Below are 21792 nucleotides of genomic sequence, written 5' to 3'. Positions count from 1 at the left end.
TTTTTTGTAATTGAAGTTTTTAGGAGATATTGTAGCTGTTAGACACATAATTGATAATAATATTTTACCCAGGATAAACAATTTATTGGAGGAGGATAAAATTATTCTATTAATTTTTTTCTTCTTTTCTTGACTCCTTTCAATTTACAAATTAACCACACACACATATATGCTACCACAACGACTCACAGATTTCCTAACAAAGACTCTTACATTTCCCAATAGCATTCATGCATCTACAAATTCATGCATTTAAATTTTCATGCATTACATACTCACGCATTTGACTCCTCAAACAACTAAATATGATCTTCTCAATTCCCAATGTAATTTAATCAAGTTTACTTTCAACATTTCTCCCTTAAAGATGATCCTTCAATCATGCCAAGCTTGTCTCGCAATAATGTAAGCACGTCATGCTTCAATGGCTTAGTAAACATGTCAGCAACCTGATCATGCGATTTCACGAACCCAAGCTCAACTTCCTCTCGTTCTTTACTTGATCGCGGATAAAATAATATTGAGTATCGATATGTTTGCTCCTTTCATGAAACATTAGAGTTTTTAAAAGTACAATAGCTGACTTGTTGTCAACACAAATTTTGGTCGGCTCTTCTTGTCCGAACTGAAGATCTTTGAGCAAGTTTCTCAACCAAAGTGCATGAGTAACACCCGATGATGCGGCAACATATCCAGCTTCACAAGTTGAAAGAGTGACTATCGGCTGCTTCTGTGAAGAACAGGTAAAAGCAGTATCACCGATAAAGAAAGTGTAACTAGTTGTACTCTTTCGATCATGTAAACTATAAGGTACGTAAGTAATAAACACGTAAAATATGCATTATCTTAGTGTGTTTAAAGCCTGATTTACGAGTGTTTAATGCATATTTCGTGTTTACATCGAGGATACTGCTGTGGTTTGTGTTTTTATATGTAGGTATTGGCTCAAGTTTGAAAGATTTGATGATCGTTTGAAGTTATACAAGAGTTTGAAGCAGCAACAAGATTTCGAAGGCATGGTTCGTGAAGAAAATGGATGCATGAGTATGAAGAATTGGAAATTCAACCATGATGCAGTTCAAATCAAGAAAAACTCAAAAGATGAAAGTTGTGGATCTCTTCAACAGCTTTCCAACGCAATTTGAATGACCTCATTTCGAGGTCAGAAGAAGAAGTTACAGCCAAAATACCAAAACCTGTACAAAGAAGCACAAAATCAGCAAAACAACCCCTACCACACCCTGGTGTGGTGCAGACCACACCTGTGGCGCGGGAATTAGTTATTTTCTAGATTTTTAGGGACATATAAATAGATGTTTTGACTTAGGGTTGGGATCTCTTTTGTTAGGTTCTCTTAGCCATCAATTAGCAATTATTTTGGAGTTCAAGTATTGAAGAAAGACATTAATCTCTTGTACAAGATTGGATTGCAAGTTTTGATTTTGGAGATTTCAATTGAAAGACGGGTTAATTCTTTCCTCTCTTTGATTTATTTCTTCTTATGATTGATTTGCATAATTATTTGATGTCTTCTCTTATTCCAATCATGTGTGAGTAGATTTCTTGTCTAGGATTGGGAAAGAACCCAACTTTTTGGTGATTGATGATGAATTAATATATATTCTTGGTGAAAGTTTAGATCTTTAAAACTTAATTTCTTGTGTCTTAATCTTGTTGATTCGCTTGATCACCGGATTAGCAATCATAGGTAATTAATTGAAGGACTGAAAGGTGAAAATTAATACCGGATCCCTAGAAATTAAGCAGGGAGCTCGAACTACGAAAGTAGGCTAGATTCCTTGGGGATTTGATTTGGGTTAGCATAAAGCTTAATGAGTTTAACTTAATCTTAATTCCACGAAAGTAGGTTAATTGAGATTAATTAGGCAAGATCTTTAGACCTTGAAAGAGGCTTTAGATTAATTTAGGCTAATTCACCCTTTTTAGTTTAAACCAACACCGAGAACTGAAATAATTTATCATTGAGCATCGAAGTTGTGGTGATAACCCAATCCTGGATCTTTATTATATTGAATTCCACCAGATTAGTTATTATTTTATTTCTTTTAATTTTCATCTCTTCTGATATACTCATTAGTTTAGCTAGTCGAATAACGTGAGATTTGGTAATTAACCCTAGTCCCTGTGGGATCGACCTTGATAGCTACAACGAGTCTGTGCGCTTGCAGATTTTGCCTACCAAGTTTTTTGCGCCGTTGCCGGGGACTACGGTGTTAATATTGAGTGTTTACGTCATTAAGCTAGACTAGATTTTTTTTATTTTATTTTTATTCTCTTCGCTACTCACTTTCTTTTATGCAAGGGCATCAAACAGAAGTACACAACGAAAACAATCCTGAATTATCGGTGGCTCTTGCAGAGATAAGAAGGTATATAAGGGAGCAAAGGAACACAAAACAAGCTACAATGGGTGATCAGAATCAGCTTCTTAAGGATCTCGCTGCCCTAAATGCTCAAGGCACGCATTCAAGTATTACAAGGCCCACTGTTGAAGCTAATAATTTTGAGCTAAAACCATCACTGCTCTCAATGGTTCAGCAAAATCAGTTTGGAGGAGGTGTTACTGAAGACCCGAATCTCCACCTGTCAATTTTCTTAGAGTATTGCGACACTTTGAAGCTTAATGGAGTGACCAATGATGCTATTCGACTCAGATTATTTCCGTTCTCTTTAAAGGACAAGGCTAGGGCTTGGTTGCACTCATTGCCCGCAGGGTCCATCACCACTTGGGATCAGTTGTCCAGGGCATTTCTTGCAAAGTATTTTCCCCCAAGTAAAACAGCACAGATGAGGAACCGGATCACAAGCTTTGTACAGAAGGAAGGAGAGTCACTCTATGAAGCTTGGGAACGCTACAAGGAATTATTGAGGATGTGCCCTCACCATGGACTGGAGAAGTGGTTAATTGTTCACACCTTCTACAACGGGCTCACTTACAACACTCGGATGACTGTTGATGTTGTTGCAGGAGGAGCTTTGATGAACAAAACAATAGATGAGGCATATACTCTCTTTGAAGACATGGCTCAAAATCACTATCAATGGGCGAACGAGCGGGCTCAGACATCAAAAGGTGACAAATATGAAATAGATGCTTTAGATCATATATCCTCTAAAGTTGACGCTTTTCTTAAAAAGGTTTAAAGCTTGAATATTAATTCTGTGGCGTCTACTTCAATTGCATGTGAGATATGCGGTTTTGTGGGTCATTCTGCACTTGAATGTCAATTTGGAAACCCCTCACCCCTTAATACTTCTGATAATGAACATGTTAACTATGTTAATAACTTTAATCAGAAGGGAGACCGTTTCTCCAACACTTATAATCTGGGATTGAGGAATCATCCTAATTTTTCTTATAGAAACCCACCTAGAAATTCCATGCCCGCATCTAATTTTGGTCCACCTGGTTTTCGTGCTCCCCAATCTAATCTCCCTCCCCAAAGGTCTAATTTGTAAAATATGATGGAAAAGTTTGTGAGGACTCAGTCAAAATTGAATGAAGAGTTTAAACAACAACAAACCACGAATGAGGTAGTAAAACAATTGGCCTCTAAGATGGATTCCCTAGCTACGCATAACAAGATGTTAGAGACACAAATCACTCAATTAGCGCAAAATGCTAGCTCTTCCTCTAGGCCTTCAGGCATACTACCTGGACAACCTGAGACGAATCCCAGAGGTCATGTGAATGCTATAACCCTTAGGAGTGGAAAACAATATGAGGGACCTAAGATGAAGGAAAATGATGGGGGAGATGATCATCATGAAGAGAAAAGTAAAATTGTGATAGATGTGGATAATGAGACCTAGATGCAGGAAGAAGAAAACGTTGAGAAATATGTGGCCCCCGCTCCTTACAAAGCCTCCTCTACCCTTTCCCCAAAGGTTAGCTAAGGCTAAGTTAGAAAAGCAGTTCGGAAAATTTTTGGAGATTTTGAAAAAGTTGCACATCAATATCCCGTTCACTGAAGCTATCTCTCAAATGCCTTCCTATGCTAAGTTCTTGAAAGAAATGCTATCAAATAAAAGGAAGTTGGAAGAATACGAGACTGTGGCCCTTACTGAGGAGTGTAGTGCTATCATCCAGAATAAGCTGCCTCCTAAGCTTAAGGATCCAGGTTCATTTTCTATTTCTTGTGTTATTGGTAATGTCTCTATTAACCGTGCTTTGTGTGATTTTGGTGCAAGCGTAAGTTTGATGCCGATGTCTATTTGTAAGAAGCTTGGCATAGGTAATTTGAAGCCAACCACGATATCTCTCCAATTGGCGGATCGATCGGTAAAATATCCGGTAGGTATACTTGAAGATATACCTATCTAGGTCGGTAAGTTCTTTATCCCGATCGATTTTGTTATTTTGGAAATAGAAGAAGATTCTAACATTCCAATTATATTAGGAAGACCCTTCCTTGCTACTGCAGGTGCCATAATTGATGTTAAAAATGGAAGGCTCTCTTTAAATATTAGAGGGGAGACGGTAGAATTTGATTTAAGCAATACTATGAAACTCCCTCTAACTGATAAAATTTGTTACAGGGTCGACGTCATTGACAAGTGTACACATGAGCAAATTGTAAACAATAACTCAGCTGATCCACTTGAGAAATGTTTGGTAAGTGATGGTTCAATAAATGATGAAGACCCCGAGGTAGCCGCGTATGCTCAATCTTTAGAATCAACATCAACTGCTCCACTTCGAAATGCAAAGCTTGAAAGATTTATGCTAGAGCCAAAAGGATCTATTTGTGAAAAGGATAATGCGCCAAAGGTAGAATTAAAACCCATTCCTTCCTCTTTAAGGTATGAATTTCTTGGCCCTGACTCTACTTATCCTGTGATTGTGAATGCATGTCTAAATGAAAATGAAACTGATAAGTTGCTTAGAACACTTAGGGTGCATCGCAAGGTCATAGGATACACCATGGACAACATTAAAGGAATCAACCCATCGATTTGCATGCATAGAATTCTCATGGAAGATGATCATAAACCCTCTATAGAGCACCAACGTAGATTAAATCCTAACATGAAAGAAGTGGTTAAAAAAGAGGTGCTTAAGCTACTAGATGCTGAGGTAATCTATCCTATTTCTGATAGTGAATTGGTTAGTCCGGTCCATGTGGTTCCTAAAAAATGGGGTGTGACCGTAGTCAAGAATGCGAATAATGAACTTATCCCTACTAGGATGGTTACGGGTTGGAGGATGTGCATTGATTATAAAAAGTTGAACAAGGCAACCCGAAAAGATCATTTTCCACTTCCCTTTATAGACCAGATGTTGGAAAGGTTGGCAAGGCATTCCTATTTTTGTTATTTAGATGGCTATTCGAGGTTTTTCCAAATCCTTATTCATCCTAGTGACCAGGAAAAGACCACTTTTACCTGTCCCTATGGGACCTTTGCTTATAGGCGCATGTCTTTCGGTCTTTGTAATGCCCCTACTACTTTTCAACGATGTATGATGGAAATTTTCTTTGATTTTATAGAAGACATTACTGATGTGTTTATGGATGACTTCTCCGTGTATGGGACTACTTTTGATGGTTGTTTCGCTAACTTGTCACGAGTTTTGCAGCGTTGCGAAGAAGTTAATTTAGTCCTAAATTGGGAGAAATGCCATTTTATGGTAAGGGATGGAATAGTTCTAGGACACAAGGTGTCCGAGCAAGGAATTAAAGTTGATCGTGCAAAAGTGGAAATCATTGAAAAATTGCTGCCACCAACGTCGGTTAGGGGAGTACGAAGTTTCTTGGGACATGCCGGTTTCTATCGGCGTTTCATCAAAGACTTTTCAAAAATTGCAAAACCCTTAACTAAACTTCTTCTTAAAGATGCTCCCTATGATTTCACTGATGAATGTCTTGATGCTTTTTGTAGGTTGATGGAAGCATTGATAACAGCTCCTATTATGCAACCGCCGGACTGGAATCTCCCATTTGAAGTCATGACTGATGCAAGTGATTATGCGGTTGGTGCTGTGTTGGGCCAAAGGAAGAACAAGATAGTTCATGCAATTTATTATGCTAGTCGCACTCTTGATGAAGCTCAAGTTAACTACGCTACCACTGAAAAGGAGCTATTAGCAGTTGTATTCGCCTTTGACAAGTTCAGGTCTTACTTAGTGGGTTCCAAAGTCATCGTTTATACCGATCATTCCGCCATCAAATATCTTTTGAGCAAGCAAGATGCCAAGCCTAGGTTGATCCGATGGATACTACTTTTGCAAGAATTTGACCTAGAGATCAAGGACAAGAAAGGGACGGAAAATTTGGTGGCAGACCATTTGTCGAGGATGAAACCAGAATCACATGATAGGGAGGAGGATGAACTACCGATCGACGAATCTTTCCCAGATGATCAATTGTTAGCCATAGAAAGATTGGATGCACCATGGTATGCGGACTTCGTCAACTACATAGTGTGTGGAGTCTTACCTTCGGATCTGAGCTATCAACAGAAGAAGAAGTTCTTTGCTGACTTGAAGTATTATTTTTGGGATGAACCGTTTCTATACAAATGGTGTGTTGATGGGATGTTCAGAAGGTGTATTCCTGAAGATGAGGTTGCCAGTATTCTCCATCATTGCCACTCATCTTCCTACGGGGGACATGCAAGCACTTCAAAGATAGCTGCAAAAGTTCTACAATCAGGTTTCTATTGGCCGAGTCTTTTCCGGGATACAAATCAGTTTGTGAAATCTTGTGATAATTGTCAGAGGACCGGGAACATTTCGAAGCGACATGAGATGACTTTACACTCCATCTTGGAAATTGAGGTCTTTGATGTGTGGGGGCATAGATTTCATGGGACCGTTTCCGTCATCGTGTAACAACAAGTTCATCTTAGTGGTGGTGGACTACATCTCCAAATGGGTAGAAGCGATAACATCCCCCACCAACGATGCTAAATTTGTTGTGAAACTATTCAAGAACGTTATTTTTCCAAGATTTGGGGTGCCACGGACGGTAATCAGTGATGGAGGTTCACACTTCATTGAAAGAAAATTCGAAGCTCTCTTAAGACAATATGGGGTCACCCATAAGGTTGCCACGCCATATCATCCTCAAACTAGTGGTCAAGTGGAGGTTTCGAATCGTGAAATTAAGAGTATTTTGGATAAAACAGTTAATCGTTCAAGAAAGGATTGGTCTATGAAACTCACAGATACCTTATGGGCCTATCGAACTGCCTACAAAACACCCATAGGTATGACACCATTCAAATTGGTATATGGCAATCGAACTGCCTACAAAACACCCATAGGTATGACACCATTCAAATTGGTATATGGCAAATCGTGTCATCTCCCAGTTGAGTTAGAGCATAAAGCGTATTGGGCTATCAAGTTGCTCAATTTCGATATGAAGACCATCGGTGAGAAAAGAAAGCTTCAACTTCATGAGTTAGATGAGCTACGCTTAGATTCCTATGAGAATGCTCGTATTTATAAAGAAAAAACTAAACGATGGCACGATAAGAATATCTTTCGAAGAGAGTTTAATCAAGGATATATGGTGCTACTGTTCAACTCTCCTTTGAAGCTTTTTCCGGGCAAGCTCAAGTCTAGGTGGTCCGGACCTTTTCAAATCCGTGAGGTTTTTCCTAGTGGAGTTGTTGAAGTTTGGAGTGAAACAATGGGATCTTTCAAGGTGAATGGGCAACGATTGAAGCATTACATTATAGGGGAACAACACGAGAAAGGGGTCACGTATACCCTTTCAGATCCCCCTTCGTCGGAGAATTAAAAGAAAAAGGGGTCGAGCTCATGACCATAAACGAGCGCTTCTTGGGAGGCAACCCAACTTTTCATCCATTTTTTAATCTTATTTTATTTCATTTTAATTTCATTTTTTAGGCAATTGGATCGGCACAAATTTAACTTATAAGATTTTCAATCATGAAGTTGAGAAGAAAGGAGGACATGGCATCGAAAAAAAAATTTATAGAAAAAGAAGTTAAAATAGGATGACAGACTCTACCACACCCAGGGGTGGTGTAGACCACACCCATGGTCCACAGGAAGAAAAATTTCAGAGCCTACCACACCCAGAGGTGGTGTAGACCACATCCATGGTCTACAGGATGAAAAGAACCCAGAACCTACCACAACTATATGCCACACCCGTGGTTCGAAAAAAAAACCCTCTTTCTTCCATCCCCGTGACCTAGCTTATCAAAACTCCTCCCCTTCTCTTTCGTTCCAACGCAGACCCCTTTCAATTTCTCTGACCTAACCCTTTTTCACCGCCCTCCACCAAGTTGCTGACCGCTGAGCGCCAGATCTTGTCTCTCCCCCTTTCCAACTTCGCTCTGCCTTCTTCCCTCACAACTAGCGCGCCTCTCTCCTCCTCATCACCGAAGCCATCCCTCTTTCTTCTCTGACCAACACGACCGCCTCCACCTTCTCTCTCCAACCAGACCATCAACCTCCGCCGCTCATCGCCACCGACCGCCCGTTTCTTCATCTCCCCGACTTTGACTACGCCATCATCTTTGACCGCCGACCGGCTCCTCTCATCATCGCGGAGGTGGTTCTTGGCATTGAAGCTATACACGAAAGCAATTATGTTCACAGAGATTTTGGATTGTGCAAGCTTTCAGATTTTGGATTGTGCAAGAATTTGGATTGCAATAATGAAAGGGATGATGGCATTACGCAAACAGTGAACCGTGAGGGGATTTTTCAGACTGATGTGCAGCAATTTACGAAGACAGATGCACAAGCCGAACAGTTAGAGCTTTGGAGAAAAAATCCACGAACTTTGGCTTATTCAACTGTCACCACCCTCGACTATATTGCGCCCAAAAATTTATCAAAGAAGGGGTATGGAATGGAATGCGATTGGTGGTCACTTGGAGCTATTATGTATGAAATGCTCATGGGTTATCCTCCATTTCAGTCTAAGGAAGCTCTGGCAACATGCAGAAAGGTAGTAAATTGGCAATCACATTTGAAATTAAATTGTATCAGATAGAGGCTGTTTACATACCTGAAGTCAATCATGAATTAGTTACCCAAAACTTTGATAAATTTGATGAGGCACAGTTAGAGAATGAGAAACAAATTCCATTAAGACCGGCACCAGGAGATAAGACAATTTCGTCGAAAGACCTGAAATTTGTGGGTTACACATTCAAAAATTTTGAAATCGTCAACAATCATGGGCAACATCAAAAAGCAGATTTGACAAAAAAGAAGAAAAAGGTCCCTTCTGTTAAATATATCTTCAACGCAAATTGATGCAGTCTTTTCATGAGTGGCAATGCCGCCAGGATGCCACCACTCCGCCTCCTCCTGACTAGTGAGTTGGTATGATCATACTACATTGGGGACAATGTAGATCTTAAGCTTGGGGGTGTGGGTTGTTCATGCATTGATTGCCTGTCTATAATTGCCTATTTTTCTTTTATTTTAGTTTTTCTTTTGCTTTGTTTCTCCTTCCAAAAAAACAAAAAAAAAAACAAAATAGGGAAATGATCTCCTGATGATGACATGAATGTTTAACCTTTATCGATCATTGAACTAGATAGATACTCATTAATCGGGACTTGACAACTTCTTATACCATCTTTCAACTGATTCTCAAAGGCTTTTGGTTACAAGTTAACAATATGGGAGAACCAGACTTGAATGGTCTCTTGTCTTATAGGATTTAGCATTTATGTGGCTAGCATCATAACTATTACTCTATTGAGATAAGAGGGAAATTAAATTTGGTAGACAAGTAAAACCGGTGAGATCTTGAGCCTGAAATTGGATGCATTACATATCCAATCATTATTTTCTTTTCTTGTGTGATATTCTCCAATGGTGTAGGATACTAGAACTTGCATTGAATCTCTTCAAGGCCACATATAACTTTTGTATGCATAAAAGGTGATTGAGGCACATTTTTGTTTATAGTCCACATTAGTCAAATAGCCTACCATGCACTATTGTTCCCTTTTGATTAGCCCCATTGATCCTATGAGCCTAATTTTTGTTGATTAAACCCACATATGTAACCTTCAAATTTTGATTTTATTCCTTTCCCATTGCCTAAGCTAGTGGAGCACATTTTATGATACAATGGGTTATGTGAGTAATGCGGTGTAAGCTTGGGGGTGTGAAAGTAGGCGTTTGCTTCCTTTTCATAATTCTTTCGAAAAAAAGAAAAAAAAACTAATTCAAAAAAAAAAGATGAATAAAGTGTCATCTTTATGGTGTATGTAATTGCGGGTATCGAAAGAATTTCTTATGGCATACTAAAAGGAGTAGTTGGAAGAAGTTCTTTAATAGATGATGGAGTTTGTGTAGATGTCATTGATCTTACTTTGAGATCTAATCTTTTGCAATCATAGCTCCACTAGTGATAGGCTTTCAACCAATCCCAAATATCTATCCTACCCTTTTGACCCTAGCCCCATTACAACCAAATAAAAGACCTCATGATTTTGTTGCATGCATTAGTTTTCGAAGTGGTGGAGAATTGAGATGAAATGCAAGCTTATGGATTGAATACATCCATTTGGAAGAATTTTGAGCGATACAATCCCATCCTTAAACACATGAGAGATTGAGAGTCCACTTATCCTAAAGTGAGGTCTACCAATTTAACTACCCGAAGGTCTCAATTTTAGTACTTCGGGATTGAAGCTAGTTACATGAATTTTTTTTCTACTTTGACTTGAGAATTGGATAGGATGGCTATCCTTGACTTGTGAGGCTTGTGATCGTAAATAAATTTTGAAATATGATTTTGTTGAGAGTTTTGGAAATTAATTTGTTAAGTCTCGATGAAAAGTATTTGTTTTGTGATATGTTTGATATTGGTTAAAGGATTGATGAGGGGGTGATCCCTACTCTATTTGGCTTTTACTCCTCTTAATTTTTATTGTTTATTTGCTTGAGGACAAGCAAAAGTCTAAGCTTGGGGAGTTGATAAACACATAAAATATGTATTATCTTAGTGTGTTTAAAGCACGATTTACGAATGTTTAATGAATATTTCGTGTTTAGATCGAGGATACTACTGTGGTTTGTGTTCTTATATGTAGGTATTGGCTCAAGTTTGAAAGATTTGATGATCGTTGGAAGTTATACAAGAGTTTGAAGCAACAACAAGATTTCGATGGCATGGTTCGTGAAGAAAACGGATGCATGAGTATGAAGAATTGGAAATTCAACCATGATACAGTTCGAATCAAGAAAAAACTCAAAAGATAGAAGTTGTAGATCTCTTCAACAGCTTTCCAACTCAATTTGAATCACCTCATTTAGAGGTCGGAAGAAGAAGTTACGGCCAAAATACCAAAACCTATACAAAGAAGCACAAAATCAGCAAAACAGCCTCTACCACACCCTGGTGTGGTGCAGACCACACCTGTGGCGCGGGAATTAGTTATTTTCCAGATTTTTAGGGACATATAAATAGATGTTTTAACTTAGGGTTGGGATCTCTTTTGTTAGGTTCTCTTAGCCATCAATTAGCAATTATTTTGGAGTTCAAGTATTAAAAAAAGACACTAATTTCTTGTACAAGATTGGATTACAAGTTTTGATTTTGAAGATCTCAATTGAAAGACGGGTTAATTCTTTCCTCTCTTTGATTTATTTCTTCTTATGATTGATTTGCATAATTATTTGATGTATTCTCTTATTCCAATCATGTGTGAGTAGATTTCTTGTCTAGGGTTGGGAAAGAACCCAACTTTTTGGTGATTGATGATGAATTAATATATGTTCTTGGTGAAAGTTTAATCTTTAAACTTGATTTCTAGTGTTTTAATCTTGTTGATTCGCTTGATCACCGGATTAGCAATCATAGGTAATTAATTGAAGGACTGAAAGGTGAAAATTAATACCGGATCCCTAGAAATTAAGCAGGAAGCTCGAACCACGAAAGTAGGCTAGATTCCTTGGGGATTTGATTTGGGTTAGCATAAAGCATAATGAGTTTAACTTAATCTTAATTCCACGGAGATTCCTTGGGGATTTGATTTGGGTTAGCATAAAGCATAATGAGTTTAACTTAATCTTAATTCCACGGAAGTAGGTTAATTGATATTAATTAGACACGATCTTTAGACCTTGAAAGAGGCTTTAGATTAATTTAGACTAATTCACCCTTTTTAGTTTAAACCAACACCGAGAACTGAAATAATTCATCATTGAGCATCGAAGTTGTGGTGATAACCCAATCCTGGCTCTTCATTATATTGAATTCCACCTGATTAGTTATTATTTTATTTCTTTTAATTTTCATCTCTTCTGATATACTCATTAGTTTAGCTAGTCGAATAACGTGTGATTTGGTAATTAACCCTAGTCCCTGTGGGATCGACCTTGATAGCTACAACGAGTCTGTGCACTTGCAGATTTTGCCTACCAAGTTTTTGGCGCCGTTGCCGGGAACTACGGTGTTAATATTGAGTGTTTACTTATTAAGCTAGACTAGATTTTTTTTATTTTATTTTTATTCTCTTCGCTACTCACTTTCTTTTATGCAAGGGCATCAAACAGAAGTACACAATGAAAACAATCCTGAATTATCGGTGACTCTTGTAGAGATAAGAAGGTATATAAGGGAGCAAAGGAACACACAACAAGCTACAATGGGTGATCAGAATCAGCTTCTTAAGGATTTCGCTGCCCTAAATGCTTAAGGCACGCATTCGAGTATTACAAGGCCCACTGTTGAAGCTAATAATTTTGAGTTAAAACCATCACTGCTCTCAATGGTTCAGCAAAATCAGTTTGGAGGAGGTGCTACTGAAGACCTGAATCTCCACCTGTCAATTTTCTTGGAGTATTACGACACTTTGAAGCTTAATGGAGTGACCAATGATGCTATTCGACTCAGATTATTTCCGTTCTCTTTAAAGGACAAGGCTAGGGCTTGGTTGCACTCATTGCCCGCTGGGTCCATCACCACTTGGGATCAGTTGTCCAGGGCATTTCTTGCAAAGTATTTTCCCCCAAGTAAAACAGCATAGATGAGGAACTGGATCACAAGCTTTGTACAGAAGGAATGAGAGTCACTCTATGAAGCTTGTGAACGCTACAAGGAATTATTGAGGATGTGCCCTCACCATGGACTGGAGAAGTGGTTAATTGTTCACACCTTCCACAACGGGCTCACTTAAAACACTCGGATGACTGTTGATGCTGCTGCAGGAGGAGCTTTGATGAACAAAACAATAGATGAGACATACACTCTCATTAAAGACATGGCTCAAAATCACTATCAATGGGCGAACGAGCGGGCTCAGACATCAAAAGGTGGCAAGTATGAAATAGATGCTTTAGATCATATATCCTCTAAAGTTGATGCTTTATTTAAAAAGGTTGAAAGCTTGAGTATTAATTCTGTGGCGTCTACTTCAATTGCATGTGAAATATGCGGTTATGTGGGTCATTCTGCACTTGAATGTCAATTAGGAAACCCCTCATCCCTTAATACTTCTGATAATAAACATGTTAACTATGTTAATAACTTTAATCAGAAGGGAGACCCTTTCTCCAACACTTATAATCCGGGGTGGAGGAATCATCCTAATTTTTCCTATAGAAACCCTCTTGGAAATTCCATGCCCGCATCTAATTTTGGTCCACCTGGTTTTCGTGCTCCCCAATCTAATCTCCCTCCCCAAAGGTCTAATTTGTAAAATATGATGGAAAAGTTTGTGATGACTCAGTCAAAATTGAATGAAGAGTTTAAACAACAACAACAAACCACAAATGAGGTAGTAAAACAATTGGCCTTTAAGATGGATTCCCTAGCTACGCATAACAAGATGTTAGAGACATAAATCACTCAATTGGCGCAAAATGATAGCTCTTCCTCTAGGCCTTCAGGCATGCTACCTGGACAACCTAAGACGAATCCCATAGGTCATGCGAATGCTATAACCCTTAGGAGTGAAAAACAATATGAGGGACCTAAGATGAAGGAAAATGATGGGGGAGATGGTCATCATGAAGAGAAAAGTAAAATTGTGATAGATGTGGATAATGAGACCTAGATGCAGGAAGAAGAAAAAGTTAAGAAATATGTGGCCCCCGCTCCTTACAAAGCCTCCTTTTTGGACGTTTTCTTTTTGTTTTTTTTCGTGATTAGAAAAATATCAACTGCCCTTTCAAATATAAAAATTATAAATAACCCCCAAAAAGTCCAAAAACTACGAACAAGTACTCTCTAAGATAACAAAAACTACAAATAGACTCATAACAAAACTAAAATTCTAAATAAGTAAATAGACTCATAACAAAACTAAAATTCTAAATAAGTCATGAAAAATCAGGAAACTTCAAACAACCCCTTCAACCCTTGAGAAATCTAGGATTTACAAATTAATAGCACCATAAAGTTTAGAAAATTATAAACTCCCTTTTAAAATCTAAAATTACAAACAATCCTCTTAACAGTTCATAAGTAGAAATAGATCCTTGAAATTTTAGAGATAACCCCCTAAAATTTTTACAACTAATCCCTTGAAAGCTTTAAAAATTACAAGTACCCCCTTAAAAGTTTTACAATTAGCTCGTTGAAATTTATATTACTAGCCCCATGAAAGTTTTGTAAATAACAAGCATTATTTTGAAAATCTTAAAACATTACAAAGGGTTTTCTTCTTGGAAACCATCTCATATTTAAAGTCATTTTACGCAAACCACGTCATATTCCTAATTTATACATAAACCACGTAAAAAGTTAGTTTTCGTTCCTATCAACCACCTGACCTCATTTTGCCGCTAAAAGTTGCATAAATAACAAGCACTCGTCTCATAACTTTAAAATAGCACAAAGGGTTTTCTTATGAAAACCGTCTCATATTTAAGGTCATTTTACACGAACGACATTATATTTCTAACTTATACATAAATAACCTAAAAGCTAGTTTCCTTTCCAATCAATCACGTGACCCCACTATGGAGCAAATTTTTTTTCTAAATTGGGAACAAAAACATTCTATTTGGGTGGTCTAGATATAAATTAGAAGTATAAGATGGTTTCCATAAAATGTCCCCAAGCAAGCATAAGGTGGTTTTCAAGAAGAAACCATGTTACAAGCAACTCCTTAATAGTTTTACAGAAAGCCTTTGAAAGTCTAAAAAAATATTAGACGCACCCGTCCCCGAGCTGAGTTTACAAAAAACCAATGAATATTTTAAAAATTACAAATATGTATCCCCAAAAAAAATTTATAAAACAAACCCTGAGAACTTTACAACCACCAGCTGAAAGTTTTTAACAATTACAAGCAAGCCCCAAGACCTAGAAAAATTACAAATAGCCCTGAATATATACTTTCAGAAACCACAAACAGCCCACTGAAGTGCTTCTCTGTCTGGATTTTGATTGCAATTTTTAAGCATGCATGGAAATGGAAATTAACAGAAGAAGGAACCCCAACCGAAAGTGAAGGCCACCAGTAGATGAAGATAAGATGGATTCAAATACGAAAAACTTCACAGCTTCTACGGGAAAGTAGTAGAGAAAAGCGAGTGAATCCCTGCGATTCCAAAAAGGAATTAACAGGTATAGTGTCATGTTACTACTGGAGTTATATATAGCACCACGGTGGTGATTAACATTTTTTGTCCTTCTCCCCTGTCATTGAAGATACGAAGCGAGCTTCACTTCATAGCAAAGGGTGTATACTCTCTCCTAACTTCCTCTCTATTTATAGACCCTGTTATTGAGAGAGAGAGGGAGGGAGGGAGGGAGAGGGAGGGGAGACTAAAATCTGTTATGTACTCAGTGTACTCATGATCACTCTGATTTTCTACTGACCAAGGGTGGGAGAGAGAGGGAGGGGAAAATAAAATCAGTTATATACTTAGTGTACTCACTCTGATTATCTCACTGACCAAGGGTAGAAGTTAAAACCAAACAGGCATATATTGGAGTATATCCAAAATAAAAGGAAAAAAAATGATTTATCATGAAAGATTGCAATCATTTTTTTTTTGGTTAGCAATAAGTTCCCAAAAAAATGAAGTTTCTATCAAATAGCAAATAAGCTGATATTAGATTAATTTCGACCCAGCTTAACTCTAAGTCAGTAATCCAATTAAACATGGCTCTATCCATGTTAAACCTCTCCGCTCAATCTCCTTATCTGCTACTCAACATTGCAATTGCCAAACAGGTGGTGGATTCTTATGTGAAATTGCAAACGTAAAACAGTCCTTAGCAATTTACAGTGGTGAGGCTAAGAGCTCTTTTTTTTTGGGTCAATGAATTTTTTTTATTCATGTACCAGATTGAGAAATGTATATACATCAAGATACTCATAACAATGAGATATAAAAAAACTGAAAATACACACAATTCCCTATAAGCTGTGCAGGTTTACAATGAGAGGAGCCATGCTCTGTTCTCATCCAAAATGGAAGAACAGAGCTCCTTTGCTATCATAACTAAGAGCTTTCTCAGAGGATTTTTTTTTTTTAAATCGCCCTCAAATATGTTGAATTTGATTTATCAATTGAACTAATTCACGAATGGGTTTGACTAGATCTAAATGTAAACAAAAAATACATAGGCCAGAGTTGGTTGAGTAAACTATCCAAATAAACCAAGATCAATGCTAATTATATTGCTGCATCATACGTTGATACACTAAATCTGGGATTTTTTCGATATCTACGAGGAAAAATTAACAACCTTAGAAAGTAATCTGAAAGATTCAGATGTAACTATAAGCATTACAGGAAACATGTATCTTTGTTATCAGAAAAAGATTGATGCATATTTTCCAATCGGCTTGAGCTTGGAAATTAAGAAAAATTTACAGTTATTTCAGAAATGAAACAGTACATGAAAGTAAACATCACCCACTTGGACCTTTTTCCAATATACTTTCCTTTTGGCTTCGGAACTTTTCAGCAGTTACACATGCTCAGAGGCAGAGGGAGTAGTATCACGTGTTTCTCTCCCCTATATCCATTGTAAATCAGGAATCCTGCCTTAAGCTAGGACCATACTCGTCCTTTATTTTCCTAGTTAAGGGGCAACATATTTCTCCAAAGACCATACCCTGAGTAATCTTTTTACTAATTATGTGCATTCTGATTACAACCCCATACCCTGGTCTTGTGTTGAGTAATCTTTTTACTAATTATGTGCATTCTGATTACAACCCCATACCCTGGTCTTGTGTTGTTGTTGTGGTCTTGGGACTATAAATTAACTTTTGTAGTTCAAATTTTCATTTAATTAGCAGGAAATCCAAATAAGATAGATGTCAAGAACGTAGTCTGGTATGCTAGTTTAGCAAAGATAGCATTTACAAAATTTAATAGATTTGCCTCCAAATAAAATACTGTTTACGGTTTACCTGTTTGTTTGTGAACCAAAAGGATTCACTTGCGATTTCAAATTGGCGCGGTGTGTCATCACTTATTAACATCAGTGTTAGTAAAATATAGAAATCAGTTTTCTTATAGAACTGCGATTTTTGTACCCTCATCGCCTATGAACGAAACAACAGGAAAGAAAATACTCGACGAGATGCTGTTGCTGTTGTGCATTCATGGTTGGGGACTTGGGCCTCTTTCGTTCTGAATTTAGATGCTATTAATTCATCACTTGGCTCTTCTAGTGATGAACTTCTACGGACCAAATCAATTGCCCATTTTAGCTGCTGAGGCCGAAACTCCAATTTCAGGATATATGCTGATTTTTCTTGTCCAAAATTTCTTTTTCTTTTATTTTAATCAAATTATAATAATTTGATAAACAATTACACATGTGATGATGACAAGCGGGCAACAAGCTGCGCCGCTACTCCTTTCTGTATTGCAAAACACTATTTAGGTGGAAAGTCGATTTCATTGAAGAATCCATTATAACTTTGAGCGTTTCAATAAATTCACGAAACTAGCCTTTTTATAAGACTTTTAATCAACAATTACAACTTTCTTTCAAACTACACACAATAGTAGTTCTAACTCCTATTGTTTGTGCGAGATCGTTGCCGGTGCCGGGGTTTATCCGTGGACCGCCTATGGAATAGATCCGGTTAGCAGAAGAATTGATCAGAGCTCCTACTTCACAAAGAAAGTATTCGTTGAAGGACTGGCCGACGAACGTGTCGGTCACTTGGGGCTGACCGACGTGCGCGAGCTGACTGGCTAGCACATCCGGTCACTTGAAGCTGCCTGATAAGGGCTTCTGGTCACTTGTGGTTGACTGACGTGCGCGAGCTGACCGACGAGGGCAACATCCAATTGGATAATCCTTCTTTACTTGGATGGTAATGTCCACTCTCCAATTCGAGCTGCGTGTGGGAGCTCATAGGCAAATTTAGACGCCTACAGATACACCCTCCAAAGTGTTTCAGCCTCATTCTTTTATAGAGGAGTCTGAAATGCTTTAGATGTGATAGGCTCCCACCTTCAATCGGTGTCAAAGGAACTATAACTGGCTCTAGTTCTTGACTTCTCCACTTTTAAGTCTATTCAGTATTTTGTCGAATAGCTAAAATTCTTTCGGTGCTTCATTTATCGTATGACCGTTGTCGAAGTCTCGAATTGAAACTAATGTATTAGTTTCTGAACTTAGCTCGTACCGTTGGGTCAACGTTGTACTAAGTACCTTTCGTCGGGAATTCATATCTTTTGAACTAGGATTGACTCAAATCATGTTTCAACGAAAACTGTTGAAGTATCGATCCACGCGTTGACTGGCATAGATTTTTGTCGCAACGCATTAACCTAGGGTTACGCGTTGACCGGTGTTGACCTAGGGTTATGCGTTGATCGATGTTGACTTTCATCGCCACACGTTGACCAGCGTTGACTTTCATCGCAACGCGTTGACCAACGTTGACTTAGGGCTACGTGTTGACCGATGTTGGCGCGAGGAGGACCAGTTTATACTCGTATACTCCTGTGAGTTTCGGGAATCAGTTTAACCTCGTGTATCCGCCGGAGGTTGCCGGATTATCCTTAAGAATATTACGCGTAATATTCTCCAGAAACTTTCCGTAAAGAGTGGGAAATAGTTTCGACCCATATACCCATTGGAGTAAGAGTGGGTTCTGGATATATCGAAAGTGGGCGAAAGCGGGTGAAAATACCACGAAAACGATCGTCGGACCAAACCTGCGTGCGGGTGGGATCAAAGTGACCTACGCGAACACGGGTCACACATACCCGACTCACACGAACGCGGGCCAGATTAAAGTGACTCGCGCGAGGGCGGGTCACACATACCCGACCCGCGCGAATGTGGGTCAGGTCAATCCGACCCGCACGAACACGGGTCGGGGGTTCCTTTGTGGCCTGTTTGGATGGAGGGTAGAGAGGGGGAAGGGAAGGGAAATTTCATTTTAAACTTGTTTGGGAGTTTTATTTTGAAGGGTAGAGGAGAGGAATGAAGAGGAAATTTGGCTCAAATTCTTACACCCCAAATTAGGGTGTAATGGAGGGGAAGGGAAGGATGGGGAAAAATTCCCCTTCCTTCCCTTCCCTAAAACTAAACTCCCAAACACACCATTGGGGACTAAAATCCCGATCTCATGCTCCCCTCTTCATTTCTTTTTCTTCCACCGACTTCAGACGTCTCTTCTTCTTCCAACTCTGGTCTTCCAAAAACTCTTTTGGTTCAAGAGTTCAAATAAGATTAAGATACCCTCAAGCTCCTTAAATCCCTTTCTCAAATCTCTAAGCAGGGCAAGCTAGGGTTCGACCATCTTTCCATTTGGGTTCAACATCGGCTGATTTTGCTTCGACGGGTCTTTCTTCTTCTTGATTCCTCTTCGAATCTAGGTAAGCTTCACTTCCCTTGCTTCAATTTGTTGGACAAAATTGATCATTGAATTTCAATTCTTCTTTGATGATTTTTGTTCTTGGGGGTATATTGGAAACCTTAATTTTCGAATTTAGGGGGAAAAGCAACAAAAAAAAAAAAAAAAAAACGCAGCCTCAACTTGGTTTCGGGGGGAAAAAAAAAAAAAAAAAAAAAAAAAAACGCAGCCTCAACTTGGTTTCGGGTTGTTCGTCAGTTCTCTTTGTGCACACCACTAAACCACTTTTTCTTTCCTCTTTGATAGGAACCCGAGGTTCTTGAGTCGGCTTCTTCCTCCCCCTAGATCCAAGCTTCGTTTCTTCGCCGAATTTCAGGTAAGAACTGAGCTTTGTATTCTTGATTTTGGTGTTGTCGTTCTTTACTTTGGTTTGGTTTTCATCACAAATTCCCCTAAGTCTCGATTTTGAGGAAGAATTGGAATTTCAGGTTTGGTTTCGTTTGAGCGACAAGGTTGTTATTCTGGTTTTGAATGAAACTCTTAGCTTGATGCTGATGAAAACTTGAAATTAAGCTTGGCTGTGTGTGGGGCTTGATTTGATTTTAGATAGAAATCAAAACCCTTTGGCTTCGACAGTCTTGTTTGGACCTTCAGTCTTGCACAAAATTTGACTGTGTGCACATATTATGCTTTCCTGTTTGATGTTTGAAACATTTGCTTTAGCTTGGCTATATGCTGGAATTAAATTAACTTATATGCCTTTTTTACTTATCACTGCACTGGTACACGGGGTTTTGCCGTATGATGGGTTATTGGTCGTGATTGAGAACTGATCTTGAGATGCTTGAGAGCATGAACTAGCGTCGAGTTCTTAAGAAAAGTGCCAAGGCCGCAACTATTGTTTTGTACTTGATTTTTGGAGTAAAACTAAACTTCTTGGTTTGCATTTGGTTGAGAGTGAGATTCAAGCCCCTTAACTTGCATTTGAGTGTAGCTGAGACTTTGCTTGACTTGTGTGAGAATTCTAATGTATTATTCTTGGCTCTGAATATAACTCAAAACCCATAGTTTGTACATTGGTTGAGACCTGAGCTTAGTTGTGTATGACTTGACTGAATTTTTGACATGCTTGGCTTGTAAATCTGTGTGTTGTCATGGTCGAGACCCTTTTTTTGGCTTGTGTGAGAATTAACTGAGTGATGACCAATATATTATTCTTGACTTTGAACATAACTCAAGTTCCATAGCTTGCATACTGGTTGAGAACTGAACTCATCGGCATTTTGGAGGAATTATCGACGCTTTAGTTCTTAAACTTGTATAGGCCGAACCTTTATTTTAGTTTGGTGAGTCTAGAGATTTTGGTTGAATTTCTTGCTTGATCCTTGTGTAAGAATTGAGCTTGTGTCCACCCTTTGGCTTTTGAGAGAAAAATATCCAAGCACTTAGCTTATGTATTGGTCGAGAATCGAACTCGTCGCCTTAGCTTTACACATTTATTTTTCGGACTCCAATTTGCATCGAAAACGTTTTATAGGTTTAATTGGACCTTTAACTGGAAAATTCCATTTTGTAGAATTTTAGTGAGAGATTCACAATTTTCCTTTTAATCTCTGATTTGCGTACCTCGATTCTTGATCTAACTGAACTGTTAATCTTTATTGCAGATTAGCCATGTCGATAAGGAGATCACGCTTTCCGAGAAGCCGCTCAGCCACTCAGTCACCTGAGAGGGAGTCTCTGTCTTTCACTGGTAAGCCTTTATAATTTTCTGCTCATGAATTCAATATTTATCATATCATATTGCATATTGCATCCTCGCTTTGTCCTCCTTGGTGAGGAAATTAGGAAGAGCTGCTATCCTCCTTCGTGGGGATGGACGCTTCTATATTACATCCCCACTTTGCTCTCCTTGGTGAGGTAATTGGGAAGAGCTGATATCCTCCTTCGTGGGGGTTGATGCTTATCGGGTACGTTTTGCTTGGTCAAAACATGTTTTAATTAATTTTGGGGCGATTTCCTGCCGTATTA

The 21792-nt window shown here is 38.5% G+C and overlaps 1 protein-coding gene and 1 pseudogene across 1 annotated transcript in view; both read left to right on the top strand.

The window, feature by feature from the left end:
* LOC109835517 overlaps positions 6807–21792 on the top strand; it is a 154680-nt pseudogene continuing 139694 nt past the window's right edge.
* Positions 19495–21792, top strand: part of LOC109835532 — a 5581-nt gene continuing 3283 nt past the window's right edge. Inside the window, exons 1-3 of the mRNA XM_020403503.1 lie at positions 19495–19783; positions 20068–20137; positions 21429–21514. Coding sequence (XP_020259092.1) covers positions 21436–21514 — 79 coding nt within the window. The 5' untranslated portion in view covers positions 19495–19783; positions 20068–20137; positions 21429–21435. The remainder of the gene's footprint in view (positions 19784–20067; positions 20138–21428; positions 21515–21792) is intronic.

The sequence above is a fragment of the Asparagus officinalis genome, chromosome 3 (assembly GCF_001876935.1).
Source record: "Asparagus officinalis chromosome 3, Aspof.V1, whole genome shotgun sequence".
Taxonomy (NCBI): domain Eukaryota; kingdom Viridiplantae; phylum Streptophyta; class Magnoliopsida; order Asparagales; family Asparagaceae; genus Asparagus; species Asparagus officinalis.
Note: the sequence above shows the minus strand (reverse complement) of the source record. Positions and strands in the feature narration are given on the sequence as shown.